A 22992-nucleotide genomic window follows, 5' to 3' on the forward strand; every position below is an offset into this window, starting at 1 on the left:
AATCATGAAAACATATTATAATGGATACTGATTTGTTTTAATTCTAGTTGTTTGAATTTTAATTGTTTAGATGTTATTTCATTGATTTTGTTTTAATTGTTTGAAAGTCATTTTAGCTAATTTGATTATGATTTGTTTGAAAAATTGTTCTAATAAATTTTGTTGTGATTAGTTTGCTTTATTAGTTTTCTGTTTATTTTCCTTCCTTTTCCTTTTCCTTTTTCCTTTTCCTTCTTATCCCCGTTTTGTTTTCCGTCCCTGTTCTCGGGATGTGCTACCAATGATGGGTCCTGAAGATGCTACAACGTCACAACATCATGCTGATGGAGTTTCTCAGCGACACTCGTTGGTCACGGGGTGATGTGAGAGTCCGTCTGAGCCTCTCGTCTGTTTCTGCCCAACGACCCTCGCCTGAGGCCTGCGCTGACCAGGGATAGGAGGAACGCCAAATGACTGTTCCGCAGGTGATGCCTACCAGGACTGGTTTCTCATGAAAACAAGTCACGGGGCGCTGACTCAACAAAGCTCCCACAGATGGAAGAACAATGGACTGGTCAGTATGGGCTACCCTGCTTGTGTTCATAACAACAAAGATGGTTTGGTGTTCCTTGAAGCGTCCTGTTTCCACCTGTTCCTCAGGGTAACGAGCTCCACATACAATAGTCCATAAATCTTCCCACCTTTTGGCCAGAAGCCACTCGCTTTAGGAAAGGACTATAAAAGTGACTTTCTCAGAGGAGACACCCTGAGATATCCCCAGACGTCAACAGACATCTATTGGCTGGCTCCACGAGGATTCGTCTGCCCGTCTTGGTAGCTATAATCCCGACCCCTCTTCTCTCTCTCTCTCTCTGTGCCACTATCGCATTTTGGTTGGCACTAAATAAAGTGCATTTCTGTCAAAGTAAACTGGTTTTGACCCCTGCTGTGTCTTTTGCGCTCTGAGATCCATAAAAGAACCAGTCACGACTCCCGCTTGGGTTGGGCGGATCGTGACATACCTTTGTGTGCGAAGGCCAGGCTGCTGAGCACAACTGATGCTTAGTTTGCGACCTGTTATGTTTCTATTCAAGACCTAAATCTCATCCAGACCAAGTGTCATGTTTCTTTCACCAAGGTTGATAGGAAGTTAGCATTAAGAATCCAAATTGCAACATAGGGTGATATCTGGGAAGTTACATCCTCAGTCTCTCCTAATACTAAGTAGTATTTGTAAATTATGAAGAAAATACATAAATAATTCGAAATTATAAGGACTATGAAGTTTTAGGATTAAAACAACATAATCCAGGTTAACACTCAGCCCCCACCAGTGAATATATAAATAATTTATACCTAAATAAGGTATATGTTGGGGGTTGAGTGTTTTTCTATTACTGTGTCAATTGAAAGAATTTTTCCCATTATCATACCAATGGAGATGGCCGGGTTACACCCAGGATCTCTGATGACTCTAGACAAAAGGGGTAGGTGGGAACGGCTCCCAGAGGGGCCTCTGAGGCTTCCAGGGGGGAACTCGTGTTTCCGGCGAGCGGGGAGGAGGAGGCCCGGATCTTCAGCCACAGGAGAGCCAGACCCTCTGTGATCACCTGCCCTGCATCTGCCCCGTTCCAGCCTCCTGCCTCTGCGGACACAGCTGATCACCCGGACACACACGGTGAGCGAGGAGCCGCCGCTCCAGCCCGTTCCCGCCCGGGACCGGCGTGGCCGCTGCCGCCCCCTCCCGCCTGCGCTCCCGCCTGCCCTCTGCAGCTGCCGGGCTGTGGACTAAGCACAGAGACAGCATGCTTGCATCTAAAGCGACTGACACCGAGTTATCTATTCTGTCCTGTTAGCAATTTTAACAACTGCTGTTGTTTCTGCTTGTACGGTTAGATATATTAGTAAAAGAGCTGTTATTCCCACCCCCTTATCTCTGCCTCAGAGTCCTTGATTCAAACAATTATAATACTTGGGGGGAGTGGAACCAAAGTCTCTATTTCAAAGGGCAACTTCTGCCCTTACTGGCAGACACCTGTCCTTTCAAACCAGGACAGTATATTTAACACAAAAAGGAAAACTTAAAAGAAAGTTGAACAAAATTTCGTGTTAGGGCACACAGAAGCCCTTTGTAGTAGATTCCAGTAGTGGCCCTTATTTTTTGTCTTATACAGATGACTACAAAGTTCAATTCCACTTGGATATGATATTGAACAGGGCAACACAGTGGTCACAATAAAGCAAAACTTCACACTATTTAAGCAAAAATACAGCCCATTTCAGAGTTTTCATTAATACGCAGGGAGAGCGCATAAAAAGGTCATTTGCCATGTGTTACTCAAAGGCTACTTCATGGCTGCAAACTGCTGGTGAGCATTAATCTTTTTTTTTTTTTGGTCATGTTACCTTTGAATAATGGGAAAGCTTTGATGTTGTGGGAATGGGAAATCACTACAGTGTTTTATAGTTTTATTCCTTTTTCTTAGATTTTTTTAAATTACAAGGTCACTAAAACTCATGCACACTGAAATAAAAATCATGCAGTAGTTAAGGTAAACCATCCAAGCAAGTTTTATTCATTAATATTCATAAATACACACAGCAGCTTCATTAGAGATTTTTTCATTTTTTCCTTTTCAGTTTGAATGTGGAGTATTAGGAGAGCTTTTTTGCACGTCAAGCTACAGGACACAGAGCTTTTTTTTCTCTGCACTGCAACCTATATTTATCTGCTAAAAGTAAAAACTGGTTAAGTGGAAATGATTATCATATATATCTTTTCTCTTTTCCTTTGAATGTACACAATGCAACAAGAGTGACAGACCTGAAATTACAATCACCAAAACAAACCCAAGATAGTTGTTGTCCACTTTCATTGGCAAATACAGCACAGGGGACATTGTCTGAAAAGGGGGATGCCATCAAAGAGGAGGCTCATTTCCTTTGTTATTCTCTTTTAAATTTAGGTTTTCTAAAGCAACATCTAGAGGCATAATATCTACACAGCCCATAGCACCAAAATCAGCAATCTCTCCCTGTTCATCCTCATCTGAGGAGGAACTTTCTTCCTGCATCAAAGTGGACAGTAGAAGCTCTTGAACAAACAAGCTGCGATCTGCCTGTGCGCTTTCTTTTGATTGACGTTCTGCTTCTGACATCTTAGGATCATTCAACCTGCAGAGCAACACAGAAAGATAAGACAGGCTTAGTAGTATCATCAACAAAATGGGCTTTTGCTAATTGCCTAAACAGTTGGACTGATGCATGCTGAATAACATCTGAAAGCCATTCCTTTGACAAACAACCTAGATACTGCTGCACTTCTCTTGAAATGTACAGATCTGACAATATTTGGCATTCCTGATGCAAGAATACAAACATTTAACAGTCTTGTTCCTAGATGCTTCAAAAAAATCTTTCATAGAAGAAGATTCTAAGGTTGAAGGGAAAAAAATCTATTTCCGAAGTTTGTATTCTCTCAGAGGGATTTTGTTTTAAGGGGCATTAAAATTCTCTAGTCATCTCTTAAGTGCTCATTTTGTCCCCAGGACAACTTCTAAATGCAAGCATGACACAAAATACATTACTACACACATAATGCCCAGATTCCCAAAGCACAGTACATCATTCCCTTCACTTGTCAGTCCATGCACCATCACATAATAGAAGCAAGAGAATTCCTTGCTTCAGTTCTATCCTAGTTCACAAGATCAGTGACTGACAATTGCAGATAATTTCCTTAAAGTTATGATTTTCAAAAAGCTTTGGATTGAGATATTATCATAAGTTTTGATAGAAATCAGCATGACAGCAATAACTTATCACAACCCCAGTTTCTAGACACAGAAATTGTTTAAATGCTTTTGTTCTTTCTCAATATGCAATTGAAAAAAATCCTCCCCCTTGAATCCTGAAAATCAATATTCTAAAACTCCGAAAAGAGCTGGAATGAGAGTGGGCAAGTAGGTATTTTCCAACTGAACTATTCTGTTCTATAGAACTGTAGGTTCTAACTATACTTTCTGAAACAGATACGCATGCTGGTTATTAATAGCACTATCTTTCTTTGGTTTTTATCCAAAATATTTTATATATAAACATCTATTCAGCCTTCATTAAACATTCATTTCCTAATAAATAAAACTGACTTTAAAGTTCTCTCCCCTCACATTATCAGCATAAAAGTTTGAAACATATTATTGTAAAGTCTCTTGTCTTATCAGCAGTAGGGTAAACAAACACAGGTTAATGAGGCAATATCCCATGTCTCTCTTCAAATTGAGAAACAACAAGTAATATTTATTCATTGCCTAGGAACAAACAGCAGGGTTGAAAAGGTGATGTTACAAATGCAAACAAAAGCATAGTATCTCAACTACAAACTTCATTAGTGATCTAGAAGTAGTTTCACTGAACTCTATGTCCACGAAAACACAAGAAAAACAGAAATGGAAGAAGAGTTAAAATCACAAACCGAGTTACCTCATAAGAAGAAACTGGGAATTTTGTATAGTCTGATGATTGTTTTCTGTGTTAGATGTATTGGTTGCTGCTATAGACTGTGTAAGAGTGGTGGGTATACTGCTTGTGTTAGTGCGTCTAGTTGCATTGCGTGCAGTTTCCAGTTGTTGTCTTGCTGCCTGTGCATGCTGTCTTTCCAATTGCAGTTGCATCTGCAGCTGCTGTAACTGAGAAGCAGAAGGGCCAGAAGAATTGAGCTGCCCTGCAGAACGTCTCACGCCTGATAACTGAGATAAAAGCTCTGCCAGAAAAGAGAGAAGTTTCTACAGTGAAATCTGCTTAAATACATATCACACAACAGCATAATTATGTCCAGAATACCAATATATCAATTCCTTTGCTTTCTAAGAACTTTCATCAATGAAATTCATTAACAAACTGCATTGATTTTAAAAGCTTCATGGGCTATCCATTACAAGCACCCCATATCTCAAAGCCATGGGAAGATTAAAAATTATTTAAAGAACTATGTATAAAAAAGAGTCAAAGCTTAAAGTTTTTAAATTGATAAGGGTCAACCTATGGGGAATACCATATAAACAACATCCAGTGCAAGAATTCTCTAAAATTTTATCTTCAAGTTAGTCAAAATAGTTATTAACCCCTTCAATTCTGACTTCAGTTGGTGGCTTTATGCACATTCAATGTATATTCCAGAGGGAAGCTGGGCTGCAGAAAAATAATTATAGCCCAATTTCAGACATTTTTAGAAAAAAATCAGTTCAGAAAGGCTTTTAAAATGCTGCATTATATGAAAAATATTTGACCACAGGAGGGCTTTTTTGTGCATATTTTGATCTCTGCTCAAAAAAGAGAAATTCTAATGATAAAAAAGTTAAATCTAGCCTGGATTCCTTTTCTCCAGAGTTCAAGACTGTGACAAATTATGTCCATGCTAAGCATTTCTCAAAATAAGCATTAATAATAAGCTATTGCCCAGCAATTTGCTACATATTCCACACAATGTTGTGAGTGCTACTTTGTTGTGTATGATACAAGGAAGGCAGAAGTAGGAGATTACCTTTTTTCCCTATCCATCCAATCCTCATTAAAGCTGTAAGTCATTATTACAGGTCATGAAAATTTTCCTTCCATCTCACTTTCATGATATAATCCTTTGAAACTAGGCTTTTCTTAGGGGAATAAGACTTGAAATGCCAATGGTAAATGCTCAAGCCACTTTTAATCAGCACAGCTAATCATATCACTATCAGTTCCCAATAATATTTTATTCCACTAATTACGGATAGCAACGACAAGGAGAAAAACAAGGAGAAAAATAAATAAATAATGAATACATGTCTGTTACAAGCACAAGTTTGAACTTCTGGTAGTATGTACTAATTATTACCCCAATAGAAAGGAAGACTTATAACACTGCGAGGTAAGACATATTTTTCCTTGCTGTCTGTAAGATCACTTTGAGTACAGCTTAACAAAAACCTAGTAGCAGATGTGAATTTGTGAATTTGAGACACAGGCTTGGCATGACACAGACACCCAGCCAGGCTGCAAAAAACATTGACCAAAAAAAATAAAAAAGACAAGACTCAAAGGAATACCACTTAATTACACATGCTCCTAAATGGGAAGGTCTTGTGAGGCTGAAATAAACCAAGTCAGCCACTTCATGGTGAACTCAGTTAAACGAACACCCACTGCATTGGTAAGAGGAAGTGTTGCACTCCAGGACTATAGGAGACACAAACATCCTCCCTTCTTGCACCAACTCTAGTGCTTTAAAGACCCACGACCTAACTTAAGTCATTAAGATGACAGGAAATTTTTCATCCTCTTTTGCTGGGATATTTTTAGTAGCAGGAATGCAGCCTGCAGTTCTCAGGAAGTGATTTTTCCCCTCTGTTTGGCACCAGAGCAAAGCTACATCCAGAGTTCTGTGCTCAGTTTTAGGCTCCCTAGAACAAGAGACACATGGACATAACAGAGCAAATCCAGTGGAGGGCCACCCAGATGATCAGAAGGCTGGAACATATTACAGGAGGAAAGAGTGGGAGAACCGGTTTTGTTCAGACCGGAAAACAATACTTTGTAAGATATCTTACTGCTGTCTGAATCTACCCAAGTGGAAGATACAGAGACAACTAAGATAGACACATCATTTTTCACTATAGGAATGTAAGATTGATATCTCTAAGATTTTACATTAGATCATCAAGTCCAAACCCCTTATGGGCAGGGATGTCTTTCACCAGATCAGGTTGTTCAAAGCCCCATCCAACCTGACCTTGAACACTTCCAATGATGGGGAATCCACAACTTCCCTAGGCAACCTGTCCCAGTTAGTTACACTCATTGTAAAAAAGTCTTTATTATCTCCAATCTAAACCTATCCTCTTTCAGTTCAAAACTGTTGCCCCTTGTCCTGTCACTACAGGCCCTCATAAAAAATCCCCAATAACTCTGTCTTTCATATAAGCCCCCTTTATATCTTGAAAGGTTACAATAAGGTCTCCCTGGAGCCTTGTCTTTTCCAGGATAAATAACCCAAACTCTCTCAGCCTTTCTTCATAGGAGAGGTGTTCCAGCCCTCTGATCATTTTTGTGACCCTCATCTGGACCCATTCTAACATGTCCATGTCTTTTTTGTACTGCTTACCCCAGAGCTGGATGCACACTGGATGCAGGACCTCGCACTTGGCCTTGCTGAACTTCATGAAGTTCCCATGGCCCCACTAGTCAATCCTCTCAAGGTCCCTCTGGATGGCATCCCTTTCCTCTAGGGAATCAACTGTTCTACTCAGCTTGGTGTTGCCTGCAAACTTGCTTAGGATGTACTCAATCCCTCTGCATCATTGATATTAAACAGTACTAGTCCCAATAAAGACCCTTGAGGGACACCACTTGTTACTGATTTCCACATGGACATTGAGCCATTGACTGAAATTCTTTGGATGCAGCCATCCAGCCAGTTCCTTACCTATCTAACAGTCCATCTGTCAAATCTCTCTCTCTCCAACTTAGTGGCAAGAATGTTGTGAGGGAGGGAGTCAAAGGCCTTATAGAAGTCCAGATAGATGACATCTGTGGCTCTTTCCCTGTCCACTAATGAAGTCCCTCCATGATAGAAGGCCAGTAGGTTAGTTAGGCATGATTCACCCTTGCCTAGGGCATGTTGCATATATTAACATTTGTTATAAGATTTTTCCTAAGGAAGCATTACATAATACATGGATACTGTAAAAAGATTGGATTAGTTAAAAGTAACAAGCATTAACAGATACAAAACTTAACCTAGTCAGACTGATTGCTGAGCTTGCAATGAACTATGGGTAATCAGCCTTTCCAGTTGCAGCCTTCACAGTGGGAAACAAGAGACAGTTAAAAACGTATGTAACTTGTTACACAGATTACCTGTAAACAGTTTTCTCCATTGGACACCTGGAATTAGATTCAGTTCCAAACATATATGAGCCTTTCCACTCTAAACTAAGAGAAAGCTCTGTTACCATGAAGTGTGATGTGGATGATGTGGGGACATGAGCTCTGAAGTGTGGGACTCAGATGCTTATGGGAGATGGGTAGATTTTGGCAGCTGGAGATGGAAGGTTTTTTTAATTTCATTTTAAACACAGAAGAGGGACTGTGTGTTTGAGGGCCTAAGTGTGATATTAATTTGTGAGGGACAGTGCTCAACCCCTCCCTTTCCCCTCAGCAGCTGCAACTCTCCACAAAAGTCTTAATTCAGTCATTCTTGTCTAGTTTGATGGGTTCAAGGAATTCATTGTAAAGCTCCACTTCGGTTTCCTGTTTAAGTGCATTTCATGCAATCATCTGGAAAGTTTTTTCCACATTAACAGCCTCCTTGGCACTGATTTCAAAGTAGGGGATGTTGCTTTTACTGTAGCACCAGGCTTGCACATGTTTTGTGGTGACTTGTCTGTTTTCCAGGTCAATCTTTTTTCCCAGCACAAGGAGTCCTCAAGATCTCTTGGACTGGCCTGAATGAGGAATTAATCCCTTGGGCTGTCTAGGGTTTTAAATGTATTGGGGGGCCATGACATCAAACACCAGGATGCAGCAGTCTGCTCCCTTGTAGAAGGCAACTCCCAGGCACTGAAATTGTTCTTGGAGTGCTATATCCTATATCTGCATTGTCACTAACCTGTCATCCACCATGACCTCTTTTGTCAGTAAGCCTGCACCTATCATAGCTTTGTACTGGTTACTGAATTTCTTGTTCACATGCTGGTTCATGTGTGATGTCTTTCCCATCCTAGAGTCTCCAATGATGATGACTTTTAGTAACACTTTCTTCCTAGAAGTCATCTTTTACACTGGTGCATGTGCTGTGGCACCTGGACTAAGACTTGCTGCCCTTTTACTTTTTTAAAAAATGGGTGTGATGTCTCCTTTTTTCCAATGACTGCGGACTTCACTTGACTGCCATGACTTTTCAAATATCATGGAGAGTGGCTTGGCAACTACATCAGCCAATTCACTCAGGACTCTAGGATGCATCTCATCAGGTCCCATACACTTATGTATGTTCAGGTTCCTCAGGTGGTCATGAACCTGATCTTTACTTACAGTGGGAAGGACTTAGCTCCCCTAGTCCCCATCCTGCTGTCCATCCACCCAAAAATACATGCATACATGTCATATGAGACCTAGGACTCTTCAGCCTGGAAAAGGCTGAAGAGGGAGGAATCTTAACAGTGTATATAAATACCTGATGTGAAGAAATGAAAAGGAAGCTAGACACTATTACCCACTGACATGACAAGAGGCAATGGGCAGAAATTAAAAAAAAAAAAAAAAGAAATCCATCTGAACACAAGAAAACACTTTTTACTGTGAGGGTGACCAAATTCTGTAACAGGCTGTCCAGAGAGGTTGTGGAGTCTATCGGTAAGAATAATCGAAACCTGACTGGACATGGTCCTGAGCAACCTGCTCCAGATGGCTTTGCTTGGAGTCAGGGGGAGAGGGAAGTTGGATGGGGTTGTAGTAGGTGATCTTAAAAAGTCCTTTCAAAAGTCAACCATTCTTTGATGCCACCTGTGAACAGATCAGTCATGGGAATGAGCCTAGAAGTCTCTAAAAGCACAAGCTAAAAGGGCAGTGTTTTTCATGTCAGAAGTTCCAGGTTCAATCCCTGTAGACAATCCAATTAAGGATACTTTTCATCAGGAAATACCCATCAATTATGACATTGGGAATCATTTAAAAAAAAACAAAACAACAAACCAACAGAAAAATAAGACAACCATTTTCACCATGGACTTTGTTTCAAAGTCTATTTAAGGACTCTGATCTAAAATCAGTGGTTACAGCTCTTACCAGCTATAGGATCCATGGTTTCTCTATTGCTTGGAGAATATGAACTCTGAGAAGATGAAAGCCCACCACTGGAACTGCTAGTAAAGTGCATGTTTGATCTACGTGCACGGGGGCCTCCCAAACCTCGTCCTGGGTGAAACATTCTACGTACGTGCCGAACGCCACTAGATTCATCGTAACCAAGCAGTTAAGAAAAGTCTATTGCTATCAACTATTAAACAGCAAGAACATTTACTAGATTGAATAATTGGGCAACACATTCCTCATTCATAAAACAATGATTCAACTTTATAAGCTCAATGTAATCATAGCTATGGTGCCAGTAAGATCTGTAGATGTGAACTCAAGGTACCCAGGGCTCCTTGCACCAAATTCATCTTTTGCAGGCTTTTTATCATGTTTAAAAAATGTCAGAATGGATTTCCTGCTTTATGGATTAAAGTTTTTATTAGGTAATGCTACAACTGATGATGCATATCCAGCAGAACATATTACTCAATAGACAAGGATTTTAACATCAAAATTGGGAAAGGTATTTAAATACTGAAAATTATCTACAAAATTATATTGCTATTCTTACCACACAAATGTGTTCTCCCAAGACAGTCTAGGTAAAGCTTCCCTTTACCTTTAGAAGCACTAGTGCAATTAGCTACTAAGCTAGGAAATAATGTACTTATTCATATAATATTTTTCTAATTTCGAAACTAGTAGCTTTAGCTTGCCTTATCTCCAATTTTCTTATTTTCAAAAATAGCATGTTTATCACTTGTATAAAATCTACTATCTGCAGCAGACTGGTGCCCAATGTCTTACCCCACAATGCACAATTATGGTGTAGAATTCATTTCCTTACAATATTACTGAATTGAAAAATTTAAGACTAAATAATTAAGACTTCTTTTGGCAAGTAAGAATATCCAGTTACTACAATAAATACTTTTGGGAAGAATTGACTCTTTTAAATCTATTATACTATAGAGCATAAAACATTTCACTTGCAGGATTTAGGAGGGGGAGAAAACCTCCCTTGGGACAAAATATAGTTGTCTAGCACAGATTGGTTTGTTCCTCCTTTGAATCTGTTGATACTGGATACTGGTAGTGACAGAACATTGTCACTAATATTTTACTGATTGTTGCTCTCAGTTTGGGAAGCTTTCCATAGCTACATGTGACAGAAAAATGCCCTGATTCTGGTCTTTTTAAAAAGTAAACTTGGAAAATAAGATAACTAGAACATCCTCAATATAAATACTTTGAAAAATTCCAGTCTTGATCTCATTTAGAAAAGTATCATAGTAGCTTGCTAACTACACTTTTCAAAGTGTTTTCAAGAAAAACATTATTTAAATATACTATTCAAGAGTATATTGATGTCTCACCTACTATGCTGGGGTTGAAAAATCATTTGGAAATCTTAACTCATTACACACATATACTGAAAACAACCAAGCTAGAACCATTTACAAGGTCAAGACTAAAGCCATGTTTTAAACAGTAAAACAGTTGAAATTTGTTTAAGAAAGAAACTGGAATTTAAAGAGCTATCCAGAGTCTCCAGGGATAAAGGTAGTATCTTGCAGTGTTTGCACAGAATTCTTCACAAGAAATATATGTAGTCATTTAAAACAGCTTTAAAAACCCTCCTAACTGTTAGACAGAAGACTATATCCTTTCCTAAGCTGATAGCAACTGGGCAGGGGGAAATCTCTCCCCCATTTCTTCTTTTTAATCTTAGCTGTCAGAAGATGTGAAATAGCACCCAACATGGAACAACTAGTCCAGAAACTCTCAATTTTTGTGAACTTGGCAACACTGCTAAAGTAATGTTGTATGGAAACTTTCATATGCATTTCCTATAATTATTTATATAGACTCCCCTCCATCAGTTTTGTGATGACTTGACGCTGTGGCCTTACTCAATAATTGAAAAGATTATTCTGATTTCTTTAGCTCTTATGTAGCTAGTAATAAACATACATTTCCCAATTAACATTTGTCAGACATCACCGATGTGGGAGGGGAAGTAAAAGCTCCAGAAGCATGAATTCTAATCCAACATCTCATCCACTCCAGTAGGAAGTCAATTTCACTGTGTAATTGGGGCTGACAATTTAAATGATAAAAAATTTAAATACAGACAACAACCAAAGTGAAACAATTTCTTCTAATGTTGCTAGCAGTAGATAAAACTAACTTGTTAGGCCTTCTTTTTTTTTTTTTTTATAAGCCCTGAACAAAAAAGGGCACTATCAAATTACACTAGGAGTGCATTTTTTAAAATGAGATATGGAAAGATCACTTAATGAGCTTTTTATGATGGCCTGTACTTCCATGAAGTAAGAGTATGTTCTGAAATTATGTTGCAAGTATTTGTATAGCAAAAACCAAGCCACATTACTATACCTAAGACCAAGTAACAGAAAGAAAATTGTACTTAGAAGTGCAAAGAAACTAACAGTTTGAGCTCTTCAGTCATTGAGAGTAGTTAGAGCACTAAAATTTGCAGTTAACAAAGATAGCCCTAATCCCTAGGAAGTTTCCTGATAGGTCTTCTAGTTATATCTTTTAAAAAGTCAATAAATAAGAGGCTGAAACTACCCTATTTAAATGCAGCGATAAAACTAATCAAACATTTAAGATCCCTCAATTTCAAAGTTCAATGCATTCTCTAATATATATGCTTTTGGTGAAATCTGCTTTCAGTTTTGTATTATCTATAAAACACTATGGCATCTGGATTGCTGCTTTCCCAGACACAAAATGGCATCAGAACTAATGGCCAAGAAGGGTAAAAATTTAAGAAAGTAGCAGGTGGGTGCCAGAAAGACCTTTAAAAGCTGTCACTATCAGAAATAAAACAAAATCACACACCCACATTGTCAAGCAACACCTAAAGCCTATTCACAGTCTGATGGATATATATACATATAGAAAATTCAGACGTATAGTTCCCCTATAACTAAACACCAATTCTAAAAAATAAGCTAAACCGATGTAGCCGCTTGACTACAGAAGTCAGAACAAGTAGTTACAGCTATCATGAGGAACAGTCTATCCCTTTTCCCTCAACTTAAGAAAGGATATTAAATCTCTAGGAGCTCTGTGTTCCAGTGTAAGATGAGCTGCAAAGTCATCTGTGACATGATTAGGATCCCCTCCAGGTAATGCTGCACATATTGGACAGATCTGAAACAACAAAGTGAGAAAAAAAACCCAAACACAACCAACTTTACACAAATCACAAAACAATTCAGAGTTGATCACTTGACATGGATTTTTATACTTTAAATATCACATTCTAATTCTACACCTAAACAGCCACAATTTAAAACAGTAAATGTGTTCAAACACAGCTGTTAATTGTAGCATCTTTTAAGTGTCACTTTTCCTTGTAATTATGCTTTTAATAATACCATGGAAAACAAAAAGTAAAATTTTCAAATCCTATCTGCAATGTTTCAGTTTTCAGTATTGTCTTTATATGTCAATTCCAGCACAGACAGCAGGTCTTATTACACAGGATTACTGCTTGAATGTACCTACATATGACATCATCAAGTCCATTTACTGTTCTTTGAATCCCCAAGCAACTTCTCATTCATCTCACCAGTGAAGTGTAGGAAGGAGAATGATACCAGATGTGAATATTCATTAAAGTATCCCAACTGAGACCACCCACCGCAGTAACACAAGTAGAAATTTGGCAGAGAAACTCCTTATTCCTACCAAGTATTTTGAGAGATAGCATTATAGTTTTGTTTTTCTCTTAAGCCTAAACCCACATTTTAAAAAAGTCTAAGGACACTTACTGCCATAGCAACTTTCATTTATTATTTTGATTTTCCCCCCCAATGACTGCAACCACCTGAGAAGTGTGCCTTAAAACTCCTTTGCAACAGTTTTGCAGGCTAGCCTTCAAGCTTGACAGATCACATGTTAATAAGCCAGAAAGGAGAAACTTTGACACAGTATATGATAGGTCTTAACTACTCTTCCAAGGATATCAACCCGAACTTTGCAACTGATAAGGCTGTAAATTAGGGGGGAGACTCGAGATTGGGAGGAGTGAGGGAATCAATAGAACCATACAAACCTATGAAGAGAAATGCAGGGGGAAGGGAAAGCCAGGAGGAACAAAGCAGAGGGTAGACAGAAACGTGTATAAAGTGGACTGGTCAAATGTGAAACAGAGGTGGTCAATATATTTGTCTGACTGAGCCTGATCACCACAGTCTGCCCTGTCTTCCTATATCTTCTTATTAAATTTTAACAATCTGCATAATGTCGCTATCTCGTGTATGTATGCTGCAAGTGCCAGCTACTGGTGAGACCTGTGTATGTATGAACAAAACTTGGTGCCAGATACTGGAGTCAGACTAGGGCTATAGGTGTCTCTGTGGCCTGTGGTGTCACCTACTGGAACAAGTATCAGTAGTTGGAGGGGCCATAGCTCTTTAGACCTAGGGTGGGTACTACAAATTTTGTGCCTGGAGTGCCTGATACTGGGGGAGCTGTCATAAGAGTATTTGATGCCAGCTACTCCAGTCAGACCAGAGGTGCAGGCACTCCTCACCTGTGGTGTTAGCTACTGGACTGAGTGGGATCTTAAGATCAGCTACCAGCGTGTCATGGTCTCTGCCTCCAGCCACTGGGGCAGGAACAGTATGTGTCCCAAAACACAGCTAATGGGGGAAATCAGCATGAATGAGGGATCCAGCACTGGTAGCTGAAGCAAGACAACCAGTCACAGCCCATGCGGTGCTGGGTGACAGCTGCTGGGGAAAAGGGAGTGGTTGCCTGCATCTTCCCGAAACCTGGTGTGCATGTGTATTGTCTAGCAAACTTCAATCTGGACCTAGCAAATGAGTAGAGAAGAGCCTCAAGTCTAGGCAGGAGTATTAAGCAGACAAGAGTGTGCTAATATGCTCAGGGGGACTTGTGAATGTGGAGTGCTTCTGAGATGAGTGCATGAGTGTTTGCTAGTGAGCATCAAGATGGACTAGCTGGCCAATAGGAGACCTGTGAAGCAGGTAAGAGTGCCTGGGATCCAGGCAGGGGTACTGAACAAAGAGAGCCATGCCAGTACTCAAGGGATCACAGTGAATGCATGTGTGCTTGTGAATCTAGAGAGCATCATGTACCTTCACTAGCAGAAACCTTTTATCTCTATCAGGTGAAGAGGAAGGAGGGAACTTGGCTGCCTATACTTGTTTTATGCAAGTCCTACATGTAGGTGCTGTTGAAGGCAGCACTGAGTTGTGGTCATTTGTGCAATAGGACATGTGTCAGTGTTCTCTGTGTGTGTACAGGTCTCCAAAATATGTGCTTGGCTTCAGTAGTGGTTGAATCTACAAATGGGAAAGTGGCAGCTGCATGTCTCAGCCTGGACATAGGCCCTAGGTCCCCAAACTGGGCTTTAGCAGCTGAGCAGAAGGGAGTGCTGAGCTGGATAAGGCAGCCATGCTCTTAATATCCCTTAAAATTAACAAATCACCATATTATTTGGAATGAAATCTAGGATATTATTAAAAAGCCTTTAGCTAGTTAGCCTCCAAACATCACAGTTGACTCAAAAGTTTCTGGATCTGTTCCCTTATTACCATCACCTCCCCATGTATACAGGTATACTGGTTTTGACTGGGATAGAGTTAAATTTCTTTTGTGTCTCTCATACTGCCTCAGCTGCAGGTAGACTGGGGATGTACAAGTAGTTGGGAGGGGACACAGCTGAGACAGCTGATCCCAACTTACCAAAGGGATATTCCATACCATATGCCATCATGCTCAGCAATAAAAAACACAGGGAAGAAATGAGGATGGTTCAGAGTTACAGTGTTTGTCTTCCCAAGAAATCATTACGTGTGATGGAGCCCTGCATTCTTGGAGATGGCTAAACATCCGCCTGCCAATGGGAAGGAATGAATTAATTCCTTATTTTGCTTTGCTTGCATAGGCAGATTTTGCTTTCCCTATTATCTCAACCCACAGGTTTTTGCACTTTTACCCTTCTTATTCTCTCCTCCCCTGCCATCCCATTCCATCCTATCCCATCCCATCCCATCCCCCTAGGGGCAGGGGAGAAGTGAGCAAGCAGCTGTGTATGCCGGTTGCCAGCTGGGATTAAATCATGACCAGTAATTTTGGCATGCAACCTAGGACTCAAATGGTTTGAGATAATGACAGATTTGACCAGAGCATATTAGAGGGAACATAAAATTATTGTAGCTGTTTAGGCACTGCTGATCATATTAACTTATCTGTTCTCAGTTTATCTGATCTGTGCCATGCTCCCTTTTTTGCTGTACACACTAAAGACTTTGTGGCTTGAGAAGACAACAGGAGCTGTCCCCAAGGCCAACAGAGCCAGTTCCGATCAGCTCAAAGACAGATTTGCCCCTGGCTAAAGCTGAGCAAATCAGTTATGGTGGTAGAATCTCTGTAATAATATATTTAAGAAAGTAAAAAAAACTGCACGGTAGCAGCTGTGAGAGAGGAGTGAGGAAATATGAGAAAAATAACCCTGCAGACACCAAAGTCAGTGGAGAAGGAGATGGAAGAGGTGCTATGGGCAGTAGAGCAGAGATTCCCCTGCAGCCAGTGGAGAAGACCATGGTGACACAGGTTGTTCCCCTGCAGCCCTTGAACGACCCCACATCAGATCAGGTGGATGTGCTCTGAAGAAAGCTGCAGGCAATGTTGAGGAGCTGAGTAATGCCCCTCCTTATCTTGACCAATGATCATTTTGCCATATTTTCTACCCATCCTGTTGCTGGGGAGGGAGGTGAGAGAGAGCAGCTTGATGGGCATCTGGCAGCCAGTCAAGGTTGACTCACCCCACCCTGGACCTTTCACTTCAGTCTAGTTGCTGCCTTAATAAATAAAAAATGAATCCGCTAAGTGTGACTGAGTAGCAGAAAAGTGATGTCTTCATTCTGAAACTTGATATTCAAAGATGATATCTGATTGCATTTCTTACAATTTTGCAGGCTGCAACCCTAAAAAAGATCCCTCTACCTGAATGCTGCTTTTGAAACCCAATATCAACAGTAACAATCATAATAATTCCAGCCACACCCATCTGAACATGTCCCATATTTCTGACCATTATCCTTAATCACTTGATGGAGAAATAATAATTACTCCAGTTTTAAATCTAAAATTGAAAAAATATACACCAATAATTCATGTGTTTTTAGGGAAGACCAAGACACTTTTGAGTCTCAGAGCAGGCTGACGAGTTGTGAGAGACTGGAGGACAATGCTGGCTCAAAACATTTTGGGTGTGTGTGTGAAGGGAAGGAGCAGGTCGGGCCTTGTTTTTGGTGAGGCAATGCACTGCCCCATACACCCCACTCTCCCTGGGCCTGTATCCCAGCCTCACAATGGCCACCAGTCACTGGCACACTGGAGGCAATGCTCCACACCTCATCCCTGGACCCTCAATCTAGCCCCAGAGTGGCCAGATGACCAGAAGTCCCACCTAAGGGAAGGGCCCAGGAAAGCCAAAGGGTACTTAAACCGAAGCATGAGGTGAGAACATGCCTTGACCCTACCTCTTCTTGGAATTTCTATCAGCTGAACACTGCTGGAACCAGGAGTGGCAGTTATGTTTGTTCTTTTTCATATTTATTCTCTCTTTCTTCTTCTAATTCCCTTTTCTTGGAGTTTTGACTAACTTAAAATCAAATGGGCTTGGAGTTTGCTAAGTTGAATAAGCTGAAGTTAATGCTTTGTGAAATGCTTTATGTTTTACCAAAGTACTCTGATTTTCTGAAGTTGCCAGTAAAGTTTTTTTTTTTGTTGTTTAGACCTCTTGAGAATATCTTGATGGTATTTCTCCTGTGTGTATAACTCAGAATACATGAAAAACCGTAAGCCCTTTAACGAGGCTCATGAAGAGTTTTGAGGGTCTTACACCAGTTTTAATTCTTCTACTACTCCTTGATATAAGGCCCTTAGCAGGCGCTAAGGGGAGAGATTCTCCTTCTCCCACATAGTTCTCAAAAAAATTTTCTTCAAGTAAGCACATTTTACAGGGATCTACAACAAAACTAACTAGACAACAGTTCCCTGAATATCCTTCTTCAATCATACATTCCTCAGGCATAAACAGTATTCACACACAAATATGAACACATTCCCTACTTCTGGAAAGATGACCAAAATAATTTAACCTAGGATTGATAATTAATTGAATTCATGAAGTGAGTGTTGGAAATAAACACAAAATATACACCTGCACCATAAAGGGAAATCTAAAAACAGGGCGACAGACTTTTCTAAAAAGAAAATTGTCTGAACTCAAAGCAGTGCAAGCATGTAGTTTCTCAACACTGTAATGAGGGTTGAAAAGAAACTATTTCTAAGAGTATCAAAATCCAAGTTATTTATTATTTTATTGTTTCCATAGCAAAGAAGTCACCTTGCACTTCAGAAAAACTTCAGACTTGGCATAAGCAACAGTAACATCTAGATGTAAAGGCTTGAGGAGAACGCTTACTGACGAAAACAGAAGCAAAACAACTGTTGCAGTAGGCTATTATATGGGATGTAGTTGCTCTGCATCAATGGCCACTGTTGAAATCATCAGAAAAATCAAGTGGAAGGGTTGAGGGAAACAGCAAGGGTCACTTTATAAAAAAATCTCAATATATTGAAAATCAATATATCAATATGCTAAAAAGTTTTTATTTTTACAAAGGTTTAACCTTCTCTGTAACACCAGGATTTAGTGGCCTGAACACCAAGGATCCAGGGACTTGGTTGCATAACTGACACAGACTGATGAGAAAGTGCTGTGAGAAACTCTAGAGAGAGGAAAAGGTGATGATGTAGGCACTGTAAATAGCTCAAGCAATCAATAGGGGAAACACCAGCACTGTGTGTGTGTGTGTGTGTGTGTGTGTGTGTGTGTGTGTATGCATACGACATACCTTCCTGGTCAGCATTTAAACTACCACATACTTAAAGAAACAAACCACCTCATTTTCTGGATATTTTCATACACTTTCATTGTAATTAAAACAATGCTAAAGCAGCTTACCACCTCTGTTGATGTTTCTGCGTGTTCAGAAGCAACATGTTCCTGAAGAGATGTTTCTGTATAACCCATCTTTCCACAATAAGGGCAAGTAAAGGACTGTGGCTGCTCTACAGAGAAAGCTTCTCCACCATAATACAAATCTAGAAAAAGGAGATATTTTAGGAACGGTTCATTTCAAGCAGGCTAGCTCATTATTTATATAATTTTGTTATATATATACCTGTGTACATGTAATCACAGTCAATTTCATTAAATAATAAAAATAAACATTTTCCTTCTGCACAAAGTGTCTATGTCAATACTATAAAGCTGTTCAATGACTCAACTTCCAAAAGAATAAACAGACTACATGATTTTTATACTAGCAAACAATATGGTTCTTCCTGAATGTTAGAAAACTGTCTGATGGTGCTGACGAACTATCACTTTTCTCCCCATCCTTGTTTTTACCATAGGTGAGCTTGTATTACAGATAAAATCACTGTAGATGCACTGTGCTCTCACAGCAAATCTGTGTTAAATATTGTAATTTAAAATGACTCGGTGACACCAGCACTACATATGCTGATATTGGTTCCATAGCTGAACCAGTGCTTAACAATATGGGGAGCTAATCTCTGGCTAAATGAATCATCTTCTAATAGTAAAGCCTCAAGATAAAATGTAGTCAATCTATCCAGACCTCAGACGTGGCATTTTAAAGCTTAACTTCATGTAAGCAGCTCACATTTTTGCAAAAGGTAGCTGGAGGCTTTTGGTCTTGTACCCTCATAAGCACCCAAGATGAACTTAGACCACGGGAACTTAAACAGAAGTAACATAAGTTCTTAATATGATTTTCCTGGGAAATGGTATTACCTTATTTGCCTAGTTAACTCCTTGAAAATGGCAGGAACAGTGAGAAAACCATATGTTGGGGGTTGAGTGTTTTTTCTATTGCTGTGTCAATTGAAAGAATTTTTCCCATTATCATGCCAATGGAGCTGGCCGGGTTACACCCAGGATCTCTGATGACTCCAGACAAAAGGTGTCAATTGCAGCGGCTCCCGGAGGGGCCTCTCAGGCTTCCGGGGGGGGGGGGGGGGGGGGGGGGGGGAGGGGGAAACTCGTGTTTCCAGCGAGCGAGGAGGAGGACGCCCGATCTTCAGCCACGCGGCCGGAGCACAGGAGAGCCAGACCCTCTGTGATCACCTGCCCTGCATCAGCCCCGTTCCAGCCTCCTGCCTCTGCGGACACAGCTGATCACCCGGACACACACGGTGAGCGAGGAGCCGCCGCTCCAGCCCATTCCCACCCGAGACCGGCGTGGCCGCTGCCGCCCCCTCCCACCTCCGTTCCCGCCTGCCCTCTGCAGCTCCGGGCTGGGACTAAGCACAGAGACAGTGTGCTTGCATCTAAAGGGACTGACACCGAGTTATCTATTCTGTCCTGCTAGCAATTTTAACAAGTGCTGTTGTTTTCTGCTTGCACGGTTAGATATATTAGTAAAAGAGCTGTTATTCCCACCCCCTTATCTCTGCCTCAGAGTCCTTGATTCAAACAATTATAATACTTGGGGGGAGTGGAACCAAAGTCTCTATTTCAAAGGGCAACTTCTGCCCTTACTGGCAGACACCTGTCCTTTCAAACCAGGACAGATTTTGGCGCCCAACGTGGGGCAGAGGGCACTGAGTGCAGAGTTAAGACAGGAATAACAGCTCTCTTAAGTGGCAATATGTTGTCTGGTTTAATCTGGTTTGGGTTCCATGTGGTCACAGCCATCTCCTTCCCATTTGCAAGCCCTTATTTGAATATGGGCCCCCTCACCAAAGTTACTGTAGCTATTATCTGATTCGTTTGGTGGATTGATTATGTCAGGAATTCATGGGTTTTTAATTTTTTCTGGGAAGCGGTTGCATGGATCCGGAGCTATCGTACTCTAACTGCGTGTTTCTGGGGCTATTTCAGTAATGGTACTTACTGTGAGATAACGAGTGCAAGGGAAATTTTCTCCCAACCCATCACCCAGTTTTTTGAGGCTACCCCACCGGTTCTCAAGGATTTCAGATCTGCTTTAATTGCTAGTGCTATTAATCAGTGGCTGGTGTTGCTGATAGGCCTGTTCTACTTCGCATTCAGAACCAAGGGAATATTGGCTTGGACAACAACTCTGATACCTGCCCCAGGGACTAGGGATATTGCCCCAGAACCTGCCTCTGCCCCAGGGACTAGGGATGTTGCCCCAGAACCTACCCTGCCCCACAGCCCACCGTAGAAATGAGCCACCCAGAGTGGGTGGGGGCTCTAGTGAAGGATATAGGCCAAATGTTGAAGGAGCATAGCCAGATGATGAAGGAGTATTTTTCTCCAGCTGGTGAGAAACCCTCCCCCTGCCCTAAAGAGGGAGAGTCAGATGGTGCTGCAGTGGAACCCGTAGATGTTGTATCTGTCCAGGTTCCAGCTGGATCACAGAAGCAGCCACAGCCAGCAGCAGTTGCTCCTGTGGAAACTAGGAAATCTAAGATTAAAACGAGGCACCTAGATAATGGGGATCAGCAAGGAGGGTCCTCACAACCAGCAAGGGAGCCAGAGGTTGAGATTGTCACCGAGTCCCTCTCATACGATAGTCTCCGTAACCTGCGTAAAGACATTGCACGGCGGGGCCGTGAGCCTTTTACAACTTGGTTACTCCGGGTCTGGGACCTTACGGGAACAGGTGTACAACTGGATGGAACTGAGGCCAGGAATTTGGGCTCCTTGGCCCAGGATTCAGGTGTGGACCAGATATTCGTAAGGGAGCAAGGCCTCCTTTCCCTCTGGGACCGGCTTTTAATGAGTGTGAGAGAGAAGTTTGTACACAGAGAGAGAATGCAGGAGCACCACTGTAGGATGTGCTGGAAGACCCTTGAGGAAGGGATCCAGCAGCTGAGAGAAACAGCAGTATTAGAGGTACTCTTTGGGAGGGATGGACAGCATGACAATGACCCTGACAAGGTCAAGTGCACAGGGCAGATGCTATGGAATTTGGCAACCTTGGGTCCATCTCAATATACCACCTACATAGCAATGATTAATGCTGATAACCACCCAGAAACAGTGTGTTCTGTTGCCAACAAACTGAGAAATTTTGAGAGCATGATGAATGGCCCAATGCAGGCCAATGTCTCTGCCGTGGCCAGGGACCTCCAACAAGTCAAAGACAGGATGAGGGATATGATGGAGGAGATGAGGGAGGTGAGGGAGGAGGTGAGGAAGATCAGCGTAGCACCAGTACGAGTCACAGGCCCCACAGTCAGAGCTTCACGCCCCCCAGCTAGGGAGAGAGGGTACACCTCACAAGCTGACCTGTGGTTTTTCCTGCGAGACCATGGGGAAGACATGGGAAAATGGGATAGGAAACCCACTTCTGTCCTGGCAGCACGGGTGCGTCAGCTCAGGGAGGGAAATGCTAACCGAGGGAACCGCACTAAAATGAAGGTAGCCTCAACCTCCCACAAGCAAGGTGCAGGGTATTACAGCAAGGAGGATGATCTGTCAGATCCCCTGGAAGGAACCTCCACTATGTATGCCCAGGAAAGAAATAATAACCAGGGCTAGAGGGGCCCTGCCTCTAGCCAGGGAGAGGCATGGGATGACAGGATCTATTGGATAGTGTGGGTGCGATGGCCTGGCACATCAAAGCCACAGAAACATAAAGGGCTAGTTGATACTGGTTCACAATGCACCCTGATACCATGAGTACATGTGGGGACGGTACCTGTTTCCACTGTTGGGGTGATGGGGGGATCACAGGAATTCACTTTGCTGGAAGCTGAGATTAGCCTGACAGGGAAGGGGTGGCAGAAACATCCAATTGTAACTGGCCCAGGGGCACCGTGCATTCTAGGCATAGACTTCCTCAGGAACGGCTACTACAAAGACCCAAAGGGGTTCAGGTGGGCTTTTGGAATAGCTGCTATAGCGACAGAGAGCATTAAGCAGTTGAACACCTTGCCTGGACTGTCAGAAAACCCATCTGCAGTGGGACTCCTGAAAGTGACAGAGCAACAGGTGCCAATTGCCACCATGACAGTGCACCACCGGCAGTACCGGACAAATCGAGATGCTGTGATCTCCATCCACAAGATGATCCATGATCTAGAGAGCCAAGGGGTGGTCAGCAA

At 41.5% G+C, this 22992-nt stretch overlaps 1 protein-coding gene and 1 pseudogene across 2 annotated transcripts in view; both read right to left on the reverse strand.

Moving 5' to 3' along the window:
* Window positions 1-2526: 2526 nt before the first annotated feature.
* Window positions 2527-22992, reverse strand: part of LOC306814061 (E3 ubiquitin-protein ligase KCMF1-like) — a 101405-nt gene continuing 80939 nt past the window's right edge. The window contains exons 3-7 of the mRNA XM_079329771.1: window positions 18851-18990; window positions 12892-12993; window positions 9802-9976; window positions 4462-4741; window positions 2527-3153 (exon numbers count right to left, since the gene is read on the reverse strand). Of these exons, the coding sequence (XP_079185897.1) occupies window positions 2901-3153; window positions 4462-4741; window positions 9802-9976; window positions 12892-12993; window positions 18851-18990 (950 nt within the window). The 3' untranslated portion in view covers window positions 2527-2900. The remainder of the gene's footprint in view (window positions 3154-4461; window positions 4742-9801; window positions 9977-12891; window positions 12994-18850; window positions 18991-22992) is intronic.
* LOC306814069 (ras-related protein Rab-7a pseudogene) lies at window positions 7664-9120 on the reverse strand (annotated as a pseudogene). Its single transcript has one exon. The product of its transcript is annotated as a ras-related protein Rab-7a pseudogene (transcript).

The sequence above is a fragment of the Erithacus rubecula genome, assembly GCF_903797595.1.
Source record: "Erithacus rubecula genome assembly, chromosome: W".
NCBI classification, from domain to species: domain Eukaryota; kingdom Metazoa; phylum Chordata; class Aves; order Passeriformes; family Muscicapidae; genus Erithacus; species Erithacus rubecula.